General features: G+C 40.1%; 1 protein-coding gene across 7 annotated transcripts in view; it reads left to right on the forward strand.

Annotated features, from left to right (window-relative positions):
• The window catches only part of dlgap1b (discs, large homolog-associated protein 1b), a 146319-nt gene that overhangs the window by 112994 nt on the left and 11808 nt on the right, over positions 1 to 21517 (forward strand). For all 7 annotated transcript variants that reach the window (XM_079862986.1, XM_079862984.1, XM_079862989.1 and 4 more), the window contains 2 exons: positions 18894 to 19279; positions 20103 to 20185. In XM_079862986.1, the coding sequence (XP_079719112.1) occupies positions 18894 to 19279; positions 20103 to 20185 (469 nt within the window). The remainder of the gene's footprint in view (positions 1 to 18893; positions 19280 to 20102; positions 20186 to 21517) is intronic.

Consider the following 21517-nt stretch of genomic DNA (forward strand, 5'->3'; position numbering starts at 1 on the left):
TCAGAACAGTACAAGCTCGCTGAGCAGTTGTGTCTCAAAGCGAGGGACTTTAAGCAACAGCAATGCAGTCAGAGGGCGCCCAGAGCTCTGTTACTGCATGCCCTTTATACGTGGCCCCTCAGCCAACATTTGGAGGACACTTGTTCCAGGAGCCACTAGCCTGGGGAAACAAAGGTCTGCTTATGGGCTGAGGGTTTGGCGATAGGCCAGGGTGTTTGTTTTCTTACACGGAGCGTGTCGCTCTGCCACGGCCACCTTGGGACTCGGTCGTCAAGCCAGTGCTGAAGCGGTCTCCATGTGGAGGAAGCCATGCGGCTGCATCTGCCATATGCCCCAGGAGCCTCTGAAAGTTTCAGTGGGACCCTTTCTCACTTCTAAATAGCACAGAGCTGGCACACCTCACTTGAGAGATGCGCTAGACCGAGACCATCTCCATACTAGAAAAGAGATACTCGGCATTTGGGCGAGATTACTCTTTCCCAGTTGACCTGAAGACCCAACTGGCTATGGAGCACTCGAAGGGTAGGACTATGTACTGATACTTCGTATCTTCGAACGCTAGAACACAGTAAGCCTGTGGAGTGGAAGGATAGAGATCTGAAGTACATGTCTTTCAGGTTGAACGCTGCAGACCAAGCTTGGAGACGGGGCATTGAAAATGCAACTCTGTGTTTACAAGTTAACGGAGGCTTTCGAAAAAGGGCCCATATCAGTTGGCACAGAACCAAGATGGTCGTAACCCCCCACATAATAAGGATACAATGAAGTACAGGCTCTGAAGCTAAACTCCATACCGGCTGGAGGGAACGGCTAGCACACGTCCTTCGCCAGTAGGACTGCGGCACACACACAGGATAGGAGCCAGCGGTGGAACAGACACTCACACAAACAAAGACTCCATCCGGCCCTCATCCGGGGGGAGGGAGTGGATGACCCACTCCAAGCACCTTCCTCCATCCCTGAGCGGCCCGCTCAGGAACGCTTTCTCTGTCGCTTGCCACCTGGCTTGGCAGGACCTAGAGCGGGCTGGGCATCCTTACTGCGGTCGGCTCTATGCTGAGGCCTGGCTGGAGGCTGCTGCGGAGGCCCAGCAGAGCGGCGGCAGGGGAACACCCTCGGCGAGGAGCAGGCGAAGGAACTGCCACCGGAGACCGGGTGGCAGCAGCGGGCCGCCGGGGCAGGATGTGCCAGATGGCCTCCGCCTGCGCTTGGGCGGCAGAAAACTGCTGGGCGCAGTTCTCCACCGCATCGCCAACCAGCCCAACCTGGGAAATTGGGGAGACCAGGAACCGAACCTTGTCCGCATCCACCATAGAACCAGGCTGAGCCAACGATGGCGCTCCTGGACCACTAACGTGGACATCGCCAGACTGGCTCACGCACGCCACGACATTCGTGGCCCGGAGGGCGAGGTCAGATACGGTGCGGAGCTCACCTATGAGCGCACGGTCTGGACTGCCCTCGTGCATGTCCATGAGTGCCCTGGCCTGATAGACCTGAAGCAGCGCCATGGCACGCAAGAGGAGGCGGCTTGCCCACAGGCTTTGTAAGCTCTGCCCGTTGGAACGGGCGAGAACTCACAAGGCCTTAGGGGGGAGACGAGGGGCCGCACCCAAAAAGCAGCGGCAGCCGGACACAGGTGCACCTGTGTCGCGCCAGACCGCTCCATTGGAGGGAAAGCCTCGCAACCCTTCACCGCTCCTCCGTCAAGGGTAGCGAGGGGGGAAAAACTTATTCAGGCAGTTTCTGGCAGAGAAAGGTGGCATCTACAACCTGGTAAGCTCTCCATGCACTTTGGGAAGGAAAGGCACTGGGGCGGCGAGCTGAGAACCAGCGCGGCCCGCCCTGAGATACCAATCATCCAACCGAGACGGTGGAAGATTCCAGTCGAGCCCGACAGCCTCGGCGGCCCGATTCAGCATAGCTGATGTTACTGGATCTGGCTCGGGCAACGTTACACTCCCAGAGGGAGATAACACAGCAGAGTCATCATTTCCAGAGGTCAGCTCAGCCTCTGATGCTGCAATCAGCATCCTGTCCCCTAGAGAGACCCCGAATGAAACGGCTGGTCGGTCCATTACAGAGGGACCAGCGCGCTCAATGGGGCTCCACCGGCTGCGATGTGATAGAGGAGTGAGAAACCCACAGGGATTGGTAACCGGGCGGCGAAGCCTCACTATGATCCTCTGATCACCCATCCCACACGGCGCCGTAGCGGGGCGTGGTAATGGGGACTCCAGCTTCACGCAATAAGGAGAGTCTCGATCTCAACACCGCGATAGTCAGATCCTCGCAATGAGAACATAAACTATCCACAAAAGCTGCTTCAACGTGCTGCATATATAAACATACATTATATACACATATATATATTACAAACACGTGATACAACCATTGTGACCGTCCATATGGGGGGACAGGGAACGATCGCATCCAGAAACGTACGGGTGGAAAGGCATCTTGAAAAAGATGCAAACGCACCCGTGTTGCTCTTTCAGGAAATGGGACCCATCACCAGTGCCGGAGCACATAGGGGAATGACCGCGGCAACACTGACCAGTGAACTGAAACAGTGAAGCACTCACTTTTCCGCCCTCTAACTAGCCGTCAACAAACACAGAAATTTGATGCTGTTAAAACAGCAGTTGAGAGCTCAAAGCTCAGAATCACCAGCAGCTGGGAGAGTCTTCCTAGAAGAAGCACCGACACACTCGCTCGTTGTAATATAACAACACTCTTCAGAGACATCGACGTGAAGAACGATTGGTGTATGCATCCGCTTCCGTATTTATACCCGTCTCGCGGGGCGGAGCGCATGATGCAATTCACGTCACCATTGCTCGCATTGGCTCGTTCAAGCATCCTCGAAGAAAATAGGCTCCCTAGCATGATCCCATTCAGTCGACGTCGACTATGTCTGACGTTCTCGACTGAAAGGGAACAGCCCCTTACTCCACTGTTTTGCTCCTGTAGAGTGAAGAGTAGAGAGAGAGAGAGAGAGAGAGAGAGAGAGAGAGAGAGAGAGAGAGAGAGAGAGAGAGAGAGAGAGAGAGAGAGAGAGAGAGAATCCATTTATTTTCAATGAGAGTTGGAGATTTGAGTCAGCCTGACACTGTTGGTGACGAAACATTAAGCAACTTCTATGCCACTTTTAGGTTTGAAACGTTATGCAAATGAATAGTGATGTGAGAGTGCAAACAGTGGTGATCACATGATCCACCTCATCATGCAGAACAACAAAAACAAAACAAAAAATACAGTAGCTCGCCGACCTCCAGCGATTAAATCACTGTCAATGAACGGCCTTCATGAGGAGTCATTGGCTGAACACATGACCTGAAGCAAAATGGAAACAAACAACGAAAATGTTTTATATAGATGTACACTAAATGAAACACAAGCACAACCGAAGTTTTTCCTCCGGCTCTGTGACTACACAAAAACACACATTATTGACTTATTGTCACAGAAGAAATCGGTCATAGGGAGCTAAAAGGAAAAAAAAAAAACTTCAGTGTTCACTGAAAGCATAAATCTCTTGAGTGTATGTAGTAATGAGTTTATTCTGTGTATATGTGTTATAGTTCAGTTGTTGATTTCCCTTTGGTCACGAGTGTGTGTGTGTAGGGGGTACGCACAATTGTGGGTGTGATGATGCTTTTATACTCACTAAATCGATATGAATAAATATTGATATTGATGATAAATTCTAGAGTAATTTTCGACATTATCCTAGGCTATGTCTAGATGTTCAGGTCCGTGTCACTAAAAATACAATTTATTAAAGCATAACATAGATCAGTATTATTAATATTATTACTTTTGTTGTTATTTTTCTTGTAAGGAATATCACACAACCCAGATATTTTTTTCATCCATTTTTTTTAATAATAGAGTATACAAGTTCTGTTGTGCAGCAAAAAAATAAAATGCTATGTTTTTATTAATTGCTAAATTTTCCTTTGCTTACATTTTTTTAAAAATATTAAAAATGTTCACGTTTATGAATTCATTTTTTATTGGACCAGTTTTGATGATGAATTTGTGAATTCCTCCATTAGGCTCCATTATTTCATAAAACACGACCAATAAGATTTAAGGATGTGAACTATAAGTAAGTGTTGTAAAAAAATTAATAAAATGGTAAACAGAAAGTAAATCAGAGTTTTACAGCTGTCCAATATTCCAAGTTACAGACAGACACACTCACAGATGTGCGTATCACATTTGTCCTTTTAGCAGCTTTGATCTAAATGTCATTTCCATGGCATTAAAGGATTAGAACTCCCCGTCTGTCTGAGAGTTTCTCTTTTTGTGTGCATCATCATCTCTCCCTTTCTCTGTGTGCTGCTCTCTCCGGGGTAATGGGATATAAAGCTTTCATGCCGAAGCTCCAGCCCCAGATGAGCACTTGTGAGCGCTCTAAGGTCTAGAGAGATGATAGATCCCACCATTCCTGATCTGATTCATCACTGACACTAAACAAGTTTCTTCAGAGACAGGGACATTTTTGTAGAAACTGTGATGCTCTTTTTTTTCAGAATTCTTTTAAGAAGAGAAACCTCAAAAGAACCGCATTTTGTTGAAATAGACATCTTTTGTAACATTATAAATATCTTTACATTTGTTAGTAACACGTTTTCCCCCCAAAGCCTAATTGCATTCTTTTGTTACTATAGGCTATTTGGTGACATATTGAAATAGCTGTAGTTATTGAATCTGTCGTACAGACTCTTACTGTCTTGTTAAACTTATTCAGACCAAAAAGAATATAAAGTTCTGACATAATATTTCTCACAGCAATCTAAATCAAGCTTTACCTGATCCATAAACACAGGATATTTTAGAAAAATACTTATCATTGATATCCTCTTTACATGTGTGTGTGTGTGTGTGTACAAAGATGGCAATATCTGAAATCCTTGTCCTTGTGGGGACATTTTTGGTCCCCATGAGGAAAACAGCTTATAAATCATAAGTGATGTTTTTGAAAATATAAAAATGTTGAACGTTTTCTGGGTATGTTTAGGGGTAGGGTTTGTGTAAGGGGATCGAATGTACAGTTTGTACAGTATAAAAATCATTATGTCTATGGAAAGTCCCCATAAAACATGAAAACACAACATGCACTGTAAAAAGTGATCAATTGACTTGACTTAAAAAAAAGTGTGTGTGTGTGTGTGTGTGTGTGTGTGTGTGTGTGTGTGTGTGTGTGTGTGGATTTGACTATATTTCTATTTAAAATCCCATGAAACATCAAATAGCAGCTTCTGAGGACATTTGAAGGTCCTCACTGCTGGAAAGCCTAAAGCCGGACAAAACATGTTTATTTCTAAATCAATCACGTTTATTTTCAAATCAAATAGTGTCACCATTATGTTAGTGTTCAAATTGATTTCTATGAGAGGTTTCTCTATAGCTGCTAAATTATGTTGTTTGTCTTTTCAAGAAGCATGGAATTACAGTGGGAGCAAGGCTATATGGAATTACATTATATTAAAACCTGCAGAAACACAGAGTGAGGCTCAGTTCTTGTCCAAGTCTGAGGAGAATGAGGGAGATGAAAATGTTACTGTTCTTTTTCCAACCACACGAGGGCGGGCTCGAGCACACACTCTGACTGTTAAATGCTACATAAAAATGCATGTTTTAAAGGGATAGTTCACCCAAAAATTACAATTCTGTCATCATTTACTCGCCCTCATGTTCCAAACCTGTACGAGTTTCTTTTTTCCGTTGAACACAAAAGAAAATATTTACACCAAATCTTAAATTTTAGTAGGCCTACATTTTAACTTTACTAATAAAGATATGGTAGTTGGTAAGATGACTGTGCATGGATTGACACGATTCATGCAGTATTTTTTCATCTAAAACACAATTCACTGTTATTTTTATTGAGATGACGGTATAACGATAGCCTAGATACGGTTTTTTAAAATCCCCCTTTCCCCTTATATTTATTTTGTGAAGGATTTTTATTTTTATTTCACATAATTGAGTCCATATGAGGTTAGTCAGTTCAGTGTGGTGGGAAGTCCCGCAGGCTCATTCATGTTTGGCCGGTACGGGAATCGGTGTCTAACGGATGTGACGGTGTGGGCCGGTCCCGTACCCGCCCGTAACTGAACTAGCAGCTCGATCCACCGAGCGCGAGCGTTAACTCACTGCAGCGTCATTATAGCTTCCATTCAGAGCCAAGCTGGAGTTTATCACTAGATCCCGAAGATTCATTCAGGAGCTGTTCTCTCTCGTTCTCTCTCCGGTTACCGTTTACCGAAAATTACAGGGTATGTGTGACTCCTGGATCCGCCGCCTCTGTGAGTAGACTCTCTCTCTCTCTCTCTCTCTCTCTCTCTCTCTCTCTCTCTCTCTCTCTCTCTCTCTCTCTCTCTCTCTCGTCGTTTGTTTGTTTGTATTGTTTGACTGAGGTGATGCACAACTAAACTGAGGACATTTTGCTTACTCAGTGCAATGAACTGATGCGAGTTAACATCCAGTTTATAAGCTGATTATTAGTCTCGTTTAGCTACTTCAGAACTAGACATTAATAATTATATAATTTTAAATAAATAATAATAAAAATATTATTAACGATATAATATTAATCATATAATGGTGATATAAAATAAACAGATTTTAATTCGAATAATGAAATAGCCTATTAATAATTTTTTTTTTTTTTAAATATCTATCTATCATAAATTGTAATGATGGCTTTGTTGTGTATGTTTGAGGGAGGGAAAGATACTGAACTCTGTCCAGCATCTGTCTATTTTGGTATGTCATATGTGATATTAGGGAGCAGGTGTCAGGCAGGGCTCAAAAATATACAGTATACATAAACAAAGAAACTCAGAGAGGTGAGACCATTTGCTTGTTACTGCGTTGCCCTTTTATGTGTGATTTAACTTTTTTCCATACTGTTGGAAATTATCCCAAAAGTTGAGGTGTAGTTCTCCTAAAACCTGACCAGAAAACTGGGTCAGCATGCATGAGTGTATTTTTCATGCGAGAGCCCACATGGCTCAACCATCCAAGTTTCAGTTCTGAGTCTGAGAGATCCCATTCATTTCAAATGGTCTAGGTATCCTGTGACGGCCGCATGCTGGTCTCTATAAATAAAAGCTGTTGCCGGTGTTTGTGTAGGCTATTTCCAGTTCAGCTATACAGAAGACTCGTTTAACATCTAACTTGAGTGATTGCCCAGTAGAAAAAAATTAATGACATTGTGTTGTTGTTATTAAGGGTCAAGATGTCTGCAGTGTAATAAAATGTGACCTGAGAAAAACATTCGTTGCCAGAAAGAGGATGCTGTTGTTTCCACGGCAACTAATTCATTTAAACTGTTGATCTGGGGAAAAGAGGATGAGATGATGTCATTTAATCAAATCTAATTTTCTCCTTTTTTTTTTTTATCTTTTTTTAATTAGAGATTGTTGTTGTTTTGACTTGTTTTGATGTAGTCTTTGCGCCAGAGAAACAAGCTGTAATTTTTTAGAATTTTGTTTTTGCGGTAGCTCTGTATATTCCTATGGCATCGCTATCAAAGAGTAATTATCTGGCAAAGTAGATTTATTATTGTAGAGTTAAAGGCAGGGTAGGCGATTTGTTCCAGAAACATTTTCTTGTTATGCTGGTTGAAAGTGTCTTTACACCCTGATAACATCACACGTCATCAGCGCGTTTCATGCTATGCAGAGTTAGACAGACCTCAGTCACCGAACACCGCAACCGAAACAGCAGACGCCTTTTATAGTTCCTCCTGAACCAAAACAACAAGCTTATACTTCGTTCACAGCATAACAACTGTAATTTGGATGAGATGGAAACCCGTGATGTTATAATTGGAGCATTTCGTGACTCGAATTTATGCGTTTCTATGGCTGCATCAACGGCGTAATGAATCTGCAGTAGTCAGGTGGTACAGGTCAGTGTTCTTTAGGTTGTGTATGTTCATTATTATTGTACTGTTATGTGCTTCGAGACATCTCTCGTGACGCTTGTTTGCTCCCTGCTGTACGCGTTCATGTGTTTTGAAGGAGATGTGGCCCTGGAGGCGCTCTGAAGGGAGGGTGGGATCGCATGCTTTCAAAGCTAACTTGCTATTGCTAGCTTCTCTGAAAATTGCCTACCCTACCTTTAACGAAAGTTATCATGAGCATTATAATGTTTGAAGCGGATGTCATAACAAATGTCAGTAGACCGGGAAGATTTTAAAACAAGTGGTTCATTCATAAATCTGTAGGATTGTACCTTCATGCTGTGGAAATTCAAACCGGAAGACCAAAATAGACCTGAGTGCATGTGGTGCTCATTTCGATGTCGTCCTGTCTAAAAGGAGAGACTGAAACAGAGACTCAGAATGCCAAAGATGACAGCAGTGATATCATAAACAGGCCCTCCAGTCGATCAATACAGACACTCACTTAGATATGATCTCAACATTATCGATTATATTCTCATTACACAGAGTCTGATGACTCTCATATTGATCCAAAAAAGTAATAAAAGTCCTTTGTAGTTATAAGAGACAAATCAATATTTTTTGAACTCAAAGCTGATTTTCTGCAAAGACCAAAAGAATATAATTGTCATACATTTAATATAATTGTAATACAAGTAGCCTAAATAAACCCATTGAAAATGCATGTGTTAGTGAACAGTGCATGTTTTGAGCACAAGAGGGCGGTGTAGTATAGAGAGAGAGGGGAGAAAAGCACGTGTTTGAAATCTAATAGGCCTACTCCCTACACTCTTAAAAAAAAGGTTCCAAAAAGGAGTTTTTAGATTCTCTTAAAAGAACCATTTTTTTTCTCTCTCTTGCTTAAGCACGTTTTAATAATCTGTAGAACCTTTTTCCACCATAAAGTAGCCTAACTTTTGTGCCATGAAAAGGTCCTATGGTTCTTAGTGGAACCATCGATGCCCATAAAGAACCTTTATTTTTATGAGTGTACATAAGAATATATGTGTGAATCATTTCAGTGGATGATGCAGTTCACAATATAGTCTAAAACAATAATTAAAAAAATATAAAATAGTATTCTAATCCAATGCCACTTTCAGTGTTGTTTTAGTATTATTGAAATGCTATTATAGCATCTATTATTTTTAATTAACTTCTATTTAGTTTGAGTTTAAGCAATTCTGTTATGTACTTTTGTCATTTTAATCGATTTTTTATATTTATAATTAGCTTTAATGTATTTTTTTTTTTCAATAATAGTCTTAATAATTTTAGTACTTTAATTTCAGTAAGTTGCTGAGGCTGCATTTCTAATTTTTTGTTTACTTTGAGTTACATCTTTCATGTAATATTTGTATTTTTTTGTATTTTAGTTTTATTTCAATTAATGAAAATGATTTTTAATAGTTTTAGTTTTAGATAAACAACAACACTGGTCACATGATCTACGCACTTAGATGTAATTTTACAAAAGTAATGTGAAGATGCCCATAGTGTATTTTTCGCACATTTTTTTGTGCTGCATACTCATATTGTAGCATAAATGTTTAAGGGTGATAGTTTTGCTTTGAGAAATTGAGTTGGGTGTGTGTGTGTGTGTGTGTGTGTGTGTGTGTGTGTGTGTGTGTGTGTGTGTGTGTGTGTGTGTGTGTGTGGACAGCCCATCTTTCTAGACTTCACAAATCACTCAGTTAGACATTTCAGTTAAACAGTCTTGCTACTTTTCATCCTCTTTCTCTCTCCCTCCCTTCCTCAGTCTCGCTCTCTTTCTCTCTCTCAGCCGCACAAATAATCATTTCCTTTCAGGCACTCCCCTCACTCACCATGAAAGGTGCTGTGCTGATTTATACTTAAACATCATGTCTCAAAGCTCTAAGATTTATATGATTTCCTCTTCCTTCCCGGAGTTAATCAGCCCGTGTAAGTATGTATGTGTATGTGAGAGAAAGAGACATGAAAGAGGGTGTCAGTGAGAAAGCGAAATAATGAACACACTGTCTGAAATGCTCTACTAGTGTGGGCATGCAGAAAAATACACAAACACGCATAATCTTCAAGCTTTCATATGAATCCCTCCTCTAAATCTATGACCTGAAGCTTACTTTTTAATAGACATTACAGAGGAGATGATCTAATGCATTTCTGATTTAGTTTCACACACACACACAAGCACACGCACACGCACACACATTACTGAAATGCACATCATAGTCCCGAATATGTATGTAAGAGTATTATTTTATCTTAAAATATTTGTTTTTTTTAATTACTTGCATTGGTCTGATCAGGGAAGCAAATAATATCATGGCTTATTTTCTCAATTTCAAAATAACATTTTTATTCTATGATAAATTTCAAAAAGCAGATAGGCCTGTATATTTCTTATACATTATTTTTTATGTATATGAGAGGATTATGCATGGATGCATTAAGTTGATCAAAAGACAGTCAAGGCATTAATAAATATATTAATAAAACGTCACGGTTTCCACAAAAATATTACTGTTTTCAAAATTGGTAAACCAAATCAGCATATTAGAATGATTTCTGAAGGATCATGTGACACTGAAGACTAAAATAAATGTGGTGTCAGCTTCAACACTTTTATTTTCATCCTGTAGGTGGCGATAGGCACACAATGAAACATCCTGACACATGCTGGAGCCTTAAAGGGATAGTTCCCAAAAATCATAATTTTTCCTCACCCTCAAGGAACATAAAAGAAGATATTTTGAAGAATGTCGGTAAATAAACAACTGACGGTCCCCATTGACTTCTATAATATAGTCGGAAAAATGCTATGGAAGTCAATGGCTTCCGTCAACTGTTTAATTACCCACATTCTTCAAAATATCTTCTTTTGTGTTCAGCAGAAGAAAGAAATTCCTACAGATCTGGAACAACTTGAGGGTGAGTAAATGATGACGGAATTTTCATTTTTGGGTGAACTCTCCCTTTAAGTCTGTTCACTTGGAAAATCTAGCGGAATGTGGTCTGTCATCGTTACAATGTCAATTATCTGTTCATTACCAGATTTAACGTGCTTTTTAGTGTTACAAAAACACACTGACTATTAGAAGACTTTTTTTTCTTCTCCAGAAACTAGTGGCATCTGAGTCTGTTTTTGGAGAGTGATTCTGAGTTCTCTTGACTGTTTGATGACCGTGCACTTTACGTAATTACAACTTAACGGCCTCTCTTTGAGAATCGCTATGCTTTGATTCAGGCCACACAGAAAGGAAGTGCGGTTGTTGACATGATCCTGTCACAGGAAACTCCTGTCTATTTCTCTCTTCTCTTCTCTTCTCTTCTCTTCTCTTCTCTTCTCTTCTCTTCTCTTCTCTTCTCTTCTCTTCTCTTCTCTTCTCTGTGTGTGTGTGTGTGTGTGTGTGTGTGAGAGAGAGAGAGTATGTTGAATGGTTTAGGTTTTCACTGCGAGGGTGGGGCAAACCTTAATTACAGACCGTCTCTACTCTTTCAGAAAGGGTCCTCTGTGTGTCTGTGCGTGTGTGTTTTTTTGCCCCTAAATGTTTTGGGAGGGTCCTTTAATGGCATATATCACTTTGGCGCTGAAGTCTCAAAACATGCATTTATAAAAAGCCAAAAATTACACCATGCCATTTGGATTGACTCTATATGAGTTTATGGGAAGAGGTGTATGTGTGTGTGTGTGTGTGTGAGAGAGAGAGAGAGGTTCTACTTTAGTAGTTTAGGAAGTCTTTGTAACACAATGCATTGCATTCCTACACTCCTGCTGGGCTCCTCGTTTGTTCCTTGCATTCTTGCCCACTCACCCCCAACCCCCAGTGTGTGTGTGTGTGTGTGTGTGTGAGTGAGTGTCGGGGGTCTCTTAAGTCTCCTAAAGACCACTTCAATCTCGGAATAACCCTAAACCAGCACTAACACACTCTTCACAAAAACTACACACATTTCTCCGCCACACACAAGTGGGTTCTTTCCCCATCCCCCCCCACCTCTCACAGGATACCAGGGGTCAGAGGTCAAACCTGGAGACACAAAGCATAAAGAGAACAAACCGCAGAGGGAGAGATGGGGAGTATGAGAAAAGAGAGAAGGAAATAGAGATAGGCTAGGTGAGTTACGGGTAATTATTAGGGTGGTTAGACCGCTGAAAAGTTGGTTAGATTAAAATCAGTACTGTTGCTCAGATGACAGTTCATTTATTTTAATTAATTCATGGCTCATCTCATGAGTTGCGTGTTGGGTGTGCTGCATATATAAGTCGGGGTGTGAGGTGTGAACTCTTGACCACATTCCTTTGTATTTAGATGTAAATGCAAGAGTGTCAGGCCTCTGACCTCTTGAGATGTACAAGATCTCGACCTAAAGACCTTCAAATGAACACAAACACACACTAAGTTCATACATTCCATAGCTACTTACATAGCTTTGTATCTATCTATCTAATCTAATCTATCTATCTATCTATCTATCTATCTATCTATCTATCTATCTATCTATCTATCTATTTTTTAAATAATATATTAATTAGTTCATTTTTAAGTAATTAAGTATATTCAAAATACATTTCAAATATTTCTTAATTAAAAATTAAAATTATTTAACAATAAATTAAATTAAAATTTTAAATATTTATATATATATATATATATATATATATATTACTCCATTTATATAATATTTTACATTTCTTTAAAATATAATTACTAAATTAATTACTTAATTACTATATTTACTAAATAAATTTAAATATTTTAGTATGAAAATATATATGAATATTTAGTATTAGGTAAGTATTTAAAAATAAAGATATATATACACGCACCATATATACATACAGTATATATAATTAGTAAGCCAATATAATTTATTAAATGATTTGTTTAGTAATTTTATATATATATATGAAGAGTTCAGATGCAGAAGCCTCTAAGTGCCATCTGAAATTTTCTTCTAGAATGATCATTTTTATAAAGCTTGTATATTTAAGTTAAGTAATTCCAGTTAAATTACAATTAATAGGTAATTTTCATTGCCATTTAAGTGAAATTATTTAACTTAAATATACAAGCTTGATAAAAATGATCATTCTAGAAGAAAATTTCAGATGGCACTTAGAGGCTTTTGCATCTGAACTCTTTATATATATGTGTATGTATGTGTGTGTGTGTGTGTGTGTTTGGTCTTTGCTTTACTAAATATAATTAGCTTTTTTAGTATTTATTCTATTGTATGTCTATATTTAGAAGATAGCTAGGTACATATGAGTGTGTGTCTTCCTGTCATTCCTGGAAGAGAACAATGCAGGATGCATCTATCCTTATGCAAACACACAAACACTCACACTTGGTGAGCCGTCAAGCAGATGTAATGTGTAATCAGACAGGTATGTAGACTGATTAGGGAGTGTAAAGGCAGAGATCATTTGTGTGTCAGGAGTGTGCGTGTGTATTAAATTATAATTTTAGACTTCTGTCAAGTTGAATGTGTCTCGCGGTTTTATTGTGTCTTTGTGTATCCGAATGGTTTTGGTGTCTGTGTGTGTGTGTGTTCTCACTTTGACTGGTGTCAGGAATGCTTGACAGGAACTAAAGCAAATGGGCCGCTAAAACTAATCTCATCCTCTTTTATGTGTGTGTGTGTGTCTCTGTGTGTGTGTGTGTGTGTGTGTGTGTGTGTGTGTGTGTGTGTCTCTCTCTATCTCTCTCTCTCTTTCCCCTCATTCATCCCTGCCTCTCTTGTCCTCCTCCAGGGCATGTCTGTCTTTACAGACTTAAGAGAAAGATATTCATCACCTGAGTTAAGATCTTGCACCCCTGCAGATACCTACTCCCGTTAACTTTGAAGAGTAAAGTTAAGGTTTCAAAGCTCATTACCTTTGCATTAAGAACATTTTTTTTTTTTTTTTTTGTGCGTTTATACATTCAGAAAGAAAATGCTATTTATTTTGTTTTATTATTTAGCATTCAAATAGTATTTGTTTTTTTTAAATAATTTTTTAATAATTCATTTTTTAACAATTTGTTTTAATAAATTAATTATTTAATCAAATTATAAATGTTTTTGCATTCAGATTTAATTTAATTTAATTTAATTTATTTAAATTAATTGATTCTATTTATTTTATTTTATTTTATTTATTACATTTGTTTTATTTATAAACCACGGCACATATATAATCTCACACTTACCTAATTGAACTGCCATAAACCGTCTAGTCTGTGTTTTATTCCTTCTTTGAACTATGATTATGACACTTAATGTGTCACCTGTCGGCGCATGCGTGTGTGTTTGTTTGTAAGCGTGCATATGGGTGTGTTTGTCACTGATTGACAGCTGCGGGGAAACTGGCCATGTGTATGAACTTAGAACAAGCAAAAGTAGGTCAGGCACACTGTTAGTAAACACATCCACTCACACAGTTTACAGTTAGCAGTCAGCGCTGCATTTTCAAAAAAAAAAAAAAAAAAAACCTTTTTTTTGTTCAATACTGGCTGGTCTGTTTTTATCTCTATCTTTGTTTTTTTTTTACACGCACACGCTGTTTTATAGAAAGGCCACGGATTTCATGTTCCTCCTTGTTTCCACGGCTACACTATCACAAAGGACTCCAGCTGGCTTTGGAAAAAGAGAGCAAGGGACAGAGAGAAAGACGAACGGTGACCAGCCCCTTTCTAAACACACGGCAGCTGGGCCGAACTGTCATTCTGCACCCTGGCCTGCTTACACACACACACACACACACACACACACAAAAACACACTGTGGCCCCTCCTCTGGCTTTATAGCGCTTTGTGTTTTGCGATAATTCCCTTGGCATCTGCTAGAGGGAGCCCAACTAACCTGTTTGAATAAGTTTTATGGTTTTTGTCGCTTCCACACAAGCGCACACACACACTCACGTCGGACTCGTCCGCGTCCAGACGTCATAATGCCCAGAGGTGCGTTCAATCTCCCCTCCTAATGAAGCATGAGGCTGAAAGGGGAGTTTCTCCGGGCAGGGGCCGAAAAGAAGGAATGAATGGATGATAGAGGGGGGGGCAGTGAAGGGGGTTGAGCAGGGGACGTCTTTGATACAGCGCTGGCCCGGGCGGGGGGTAGTGTGTTTTTTAGCCAGGAGATCCACCATTCACACTCCTCCGTCGACCGCTCGTTTGAAGTGCCTCACAAAGAGGAGTTTGTGGGCCGGGGGCCAAAAGGGGTTTTGTCATTCACAGAGTCCCTCTCCTCCTCCTCTTTAACCTCTCGCTCATTCTTTCACTCTTTTGAAACGAGAAATACTTTATCGGCCAAGAACGCAGCCAATTAATGTTCAACCAACAGGCTGAATTGCTTCGAAGCTAGCATGCCTGCGTGCGGTTTAGTTTTCGCATCACTCGCTCTCAGATTTGATCTGAACTTTCAGAGAGTTTAACTCCAATCCCAATCCCCAGAATGAGTTGCTGCATTTGTTTGCAGTAGCGCTCGGATTGTGTTGGACAAGCGGCAGATGTTAAGACCGTTTTTGTTGAGAGAAAGTTGGACGAAAGCATTTCGGGGAGTTTTTCTTTCTCCGTTCCTGCCTGCTGGAGTTCAGGAATTCTCTATCACACTCCACTTCCCAACTGTTGGATAAACACGATGGCCTTGAGAGCGTGTGTGTGTGTGTGTGTGGTTTTGGAGGCGTGACGCTTCCATGATCCAAACATCAAAGTGTATCCGTGGAAACTGTGAGGTAGTCAGTAATGCCGCTAACATGGCATGACTTGTTTTTATTCGCTGCCTTTTTTGTGTGCGTGTGTGTGTGTGCACACGTGTAGGTGAAAATAAAGTCGTTTGGGATATGTCCTACACATCTGGTGTTAGAGAATATATCATACTGCGGTTGCCCATGTTAGAAAAACACTATTTTTGAGACGTTTTGGCCTCTAAAAAGACTTTGACAGCTCTCTGGCAACTGACTTCCTCTTCACTTTGTGGAGTCCAGACAACCCATTGACCTTCCTGGCATGCTTTTGTGCAGAAGGGGCATGTGTGTGTGTGTGTCAGTGTGTGTGTGTGTGTGTGTGTGTGTGTGTGTGTGTGTCCTGGTAAACCCACCGTTATGGGGACAAAATGTCCCCAGAATAATGGCATTATCCAAAATCCTTGTCCTTGTGAGGACATTTTTTGTTCCCCATGAGGAAAACAGCTTATAAAGTGCTGTTTCTTGAAAATATAAAAATGCAGAAAGTTTTCTGTGATGGGTAGGTTTAGGGTTAGGCGACAGAATATACAGTTTGTACAGTATAAAAGTCATTATGTCTATAGAAAGTCCCCTTAAAACATGAAAACACAACGTGTGTGTGTGTGTGTGTGTGTGTGTGTGTGTGTGTGTGTGTGTGTGTGTGTGTGTGTGTGTGTGTGTGTGTGTGTGTGTGTGTGTGTGTTGTTTTTTGTATTTATATAACACTACCATTAAAAAGTTTGGGTTCAGTTATTAAAAAAAAAATAGAAATGAATACCTTTATTCAGGAAGGATGCATTAAATTGATCAAAGGTGACAGTATAATGTTACAAAACATTTCTATTTCAAATAAATGCTGTTCTTTGAACTTTCTGTTCATCGAAGAATCCTGCAATATAACGATTTCCACAAAAATATTAAGCAGCACAATTGTTGTCAACGTTGATAAGAAATAAAAAATGTTTCTTGAGCACTAATTCAGCATAGTATATTTTTTTCTGAAGGATCATGTGACACTAAAGACTGGAGTAATAATGCTGCAAATTCAGCTTTTCCATCACAATAATGAATTGCATTTTGGTCATTTTAAATTATAATAATATTTCACTGTATTGTGGATCAGATTAAACTCATTATGAGCATATGTGATTTCTTATAAAAGCATTTTAAAATATTATAACCCAAACTTTGGCACAGTAGTGTGCATTTAGCCTATGTTTTACATAGTTTACGTTTATATTTGTATTCATCTATTTAAACAAAGACAGGAAGAATATTTATATTTGGTAATGAGATTCTCAAGGCTATTACTATTGTGTGATAAGATAAAAAAAAAAATCCAGACTGTTTTTAGCTTGGAAACGCACATCTGTATTTTAAAGGGCTCCAGGTGGCTGGATGTTTTGGGCTATTTGACCTGTGGTTTGCCTTTGTCACATAGAAAGAGAGAGCGAGCGAGAGAGGAAAGGCTTTAGAAATAAACCGCAGGACTGGGTGGGTCAGAGAACACACACATACATGCTTGACACGTGACACAGGCTCATACACACAGGTGAGAACAAGCACACACAGTGCCCGGCTCGGTTGCTGTAATAGTTTAAAGAGAAAGCCTGGCCTACTTTCCGCATGCACTGTGACCCAGTTTACATAGATTCAGACACGGAGCAGTCACAAACCTGTTCCACATCCCTTCTGTGTGTGTGTGTGTGTGTGTGTGTGTGAGAGAGAGAGAGCTGTTAAAACACAGAGCATGATCTTCTTACAGTGCTATAATCTAAAACAGACACACGCACTCTCGTACACTCAGATGTCATAAAGCAAAAGAGAGATCTTCCGATCTAATCCGCTCCCTTCATGTGTCCAGGAGTGATGTGTGTGTGTGTGTGTGTGTGTGTGTGTCTGGGCCTGGGCCTGCGCTAACCTGCTCCTGCCAAAAGCAGGAAATGAGGGAGCTGTAAGAAAATGGACTGCCACTGTTTAGTCTCTGAGCACACACACACACATACACACATGCGCACACACACACACACGCGCACACACAAACACACACACACACACAGTGTTTAGTCTTCTCCAGCAGCTGTGCTATTCTAAGCAATACAGGCAGGAAGAACAGAGAGAGCAGAAATAGATGGATGATTTTGGGACAGTAATGCCAAACTCTTTTTGTAGTTTTACTCTGCAACTCTACAGTGCTGTACTCTAAAAGCATGCTCTACCTTACTGCATACTACTACACTCTGACCAAAAAATGCTGACCTAGCATTCTTATACTTTTTTATGCTTTATTCTACTCAATTCTATTCTAATGTGCTCTATTTGTTTTTATACTAAACTTCTCTTCGCTATTCTGTTTTATGCAACTCTATTGTATTATATTCTACTCTACTTCACTCTGTTCTCTCCCACTCAACTCTGTTGTACTCCGTTCAAAAGTGTAATTCTACTGTATTCTACTTATCTTTACTCTGCTCTACTTTATTAAATGATGTTCTACTCTTACTTTATACTATTATACGCCAGTCTATTCGACTGTACAAAACGTTGTTATTGTACTTTATTCTCTACTCTATTCAAACTCTACTCAACCCCATTCTATTATATTTTAGGTTACTTTAGGCTATTCTTCTCAACTTTATTATGTTCTACTCTATTAGCGTCTTTTCTGTTATACACAACTTTTATTCTACTCTGTTCTCCTCGGCTCAACTTCATTGTACTCTAATGTACTTCACTAAACTTTGTTCTAATTTATTCTACAGTAATTTATTTCTGCTCAACTCTGCAGTTATTCAACTGTGTTTACTCAACTTTGTTATGTTCTACGTTACTGAATTCTGTTTTACTGTTTTACTATTATATGCCAATCTACTCTATTCTGTTTACTTAATTCTAATCTTCTCAACTTTATTTGACTCTGTTATACTGTTCTTTATTCTCTTCTTCCCAATGTTGTTCCACTCTTTTTTTGCTGTATGCAACTTTATTCTAATCCCATCAACGTCACTGAACTTGACTCTGTTTTGCTGTATTCTACTCATCTCTGCCGTGCTTGTATTTTATTGTATTGTTCTCTATAGTGCTTCAAATATGTCCATGGTACTCTAAATTTACTTCCATGTCTTTTGTTTCCACGTTATATTTTGTCTTTTAAATAAATTTAACTAAATTGTCAATTGATGAATGCGCTACCTAGTTGTGTCACTTAGTAACCTATCACTTCCTCCCACTCAACAGTATCATCATGTATAACAACCTACAAGAAAACTCCGCCCCCGGTCCCACCCAGGTCAACACCCACCAGACCATACATCTCTATAACAGCCCAGAGCAGCACAGAATCAGCACAGGATGCCTACAATGAGCTCACCGGTGCTGGCCCTGCAAACCGGGCCTTAGCAGCGGTCCAGTCAGGCCTCAGCAACTCCACTGAGAGCATCGATAGCATGAAGGCCTTGACGGCAGCCATTGAGGCAGCGAACGCTCAAGTCCACGGCCCAGCCAGCCAGCATGTGACCAACAGCACCATCACCATCACCACAGCCAGCGCCACCAGCGTAACACGCATCGCACAGGACGCTAAGAAAGACGCCCTCAGGAAGTGCCTGTCCATAGGGATACAGGTTGGCCACACACAATCACATCTGCGTTGCCTATAGGGTTACAGGCTAGCAATACTAAACTTACAAAGAAAACACAAAACAGAGAATAAAATATGAGCTTAAGCACAGCAGTGTTTACAAGACTTCAGTTTACAAGAAAAGAAACAACACACTATTTGTGTATGTGGAAAAATACTGTCTCTGTCTCTCAAAACCTTCAGAATAGTGTTCTGCTCTTACTATTTCTGCCACACAAAGATTTGGCAAAAATTGTAAGATTAGTATGCCAGTATGCTATTTTAAATTCAGCCAGGCATTATTTACAGTATATACTGGAATTATTTAGTATGCTCTAAGACTGTGTACACTATTTTCATAAATGCTGTCTAGTCATTAATAATCAGCAGTATATTATCTGATTATTGAGTAGCCATCTATGTAGTATACACTACAGCATACATTTATGAGCGTTTTTATGAGCACATCCATTGTCTGCAGTATATTCTCTAGTTATTGAGTATGCGCCTGTATTTTACATGCTATGATGCCCAAATATGCTGTTTAGGTAGGCAGCGTACTAAGTTTGGGAACACAGCCTTTTTTATCTCAAGTACCAGTATCTGATTATTGAGTATGCATCAATAAAGTGTACAATTTGCACATTTCTAATCACTTCTTGCTTTACACCTACATCATTTGATACTAAAATATTCACAAAGGACCATTTAAAAAGGCCTCAAGTACAAACAACAACAAATGGACAGTAGTACATTTAACAATAACATTTCAAAATGTACTGTAGACACCCAGCCTCCATACTGAATGTGTGTGTGTCTGTGTTAAGGTTGACGGTCCTGAGGAAGCCAGCCAATCAGAAGTGCACTGCAAGTTTCAGTCTGTCGGCATTCAAGTAGAAGAGGAGAGTAGGTAAGTTTATCTACACCCACTCGCTCTCTCTCTCTCTCTCTCTCTCTCTCTCTCACACACACACACACACCCCAGTAGCAGCATATTCCATTACATCTCTAGCCTTTATCTCCAATCATGTGCTCATATAAACAAGACAAAGTCATTGAAAACATTACAGATGTGAGGATAATGACTATTGAAGCTTCTGAAAAAATGGAAGCTGTAAGAAGAGAGAGAAAAGAAAGTGAAAGAGAGAGAGAGATGTCATTTCAAGCACATGTTCCTGTGACAAAGACCCTCCCGTTCTCTATTTCACACACACAGCTGTCCCTATCATGGTGGTTTGGACACTGGGGCCTTCTGAAAGGGTAAAGGAGTGGGAGGCAGAGAGACAGCTGCTCTGTGTGTATGCGAGTGTGTCTGTGTGTTCGTGCACCGCCATCTGTTGCTGTGCCCATTATGAAGCAAGGCAGGCTGCTGGGTCACAGGCATGGTCAAATATCGACCCCCTGTCTTACCTCTCTCTCTCTCGCTCGCTTTCTTTTGCTTTCTCTGACTCGCGCACCCTCAGATGTCACTGTTTTAGCACCCTGTGAGAGGGAGGGACATAACGCCAGGAGGAGGTAGAGTGAAAGAGAGAGTGCTAGGGCCATTAGATGTTCAGTCTCTGTGTGTTTTCCCCTTAAAGTTCAGCTATAGGTCCAGCCAAAGCATCGTAAAATCCACGTCTCGTAGCTAAATTACTGCCCAAGAGTACAGATCAAATGCCAGAACAAATGTTACACACACACATACGCATACTGTGTGTAAACAGTAGTTTTACAGAAGGTCAGTTATGTTCAGAGTCAGTTGCTCTGCTTATAAACCTAGCGAACTATCTATAGAGACAGCGTTTTGAGGCATCTCAGACATACTCTCAACACGTTTTTCTCACTCACACATTTTTCGAAACAGTCTTAACATTCATTGTCACATCTTAATATTTATGGAATATATCATGTCTGGCAGATTTTGATCACTGACTGGATCATTTTGCATGTGATGGCTCACACAATGAAAGAATGTTTAGAAGTGTTGAAGAGTTTGACAGTTTCACTGAGAATCAACTCATTGGTTTTGATCAACAAGCCATGTGCATTTAGTCATTGTGCAAATTGTAGACAATTGTACTTATTCTTTTGCACGCATGTGCCAAAACACAACACATCAATAAGAAATTCAAATCTGATGTGAACAAGAAATTGTTAGGAGATCTGAACTTGTTGTTTTGAGAGAAAACTGTCTAATTTGAGAATTGAGCCAAAGCTTTTGGTAAACCTGGAAAATAGACCATTTTAGCCAATATTTCTG

This window comes from Squalius cephalus, assembly GCF_949319135.1.
Source record: "Squalius cephalus genome assembly, chromosome: 25".
In the NCBI taxonomy this organism is placed as follows: Eukaryota; Metazoa; Chordata; class Actinopteri; order Cypriniformes; family Leuciscidae; genus Squalius; species Squalius cephalus.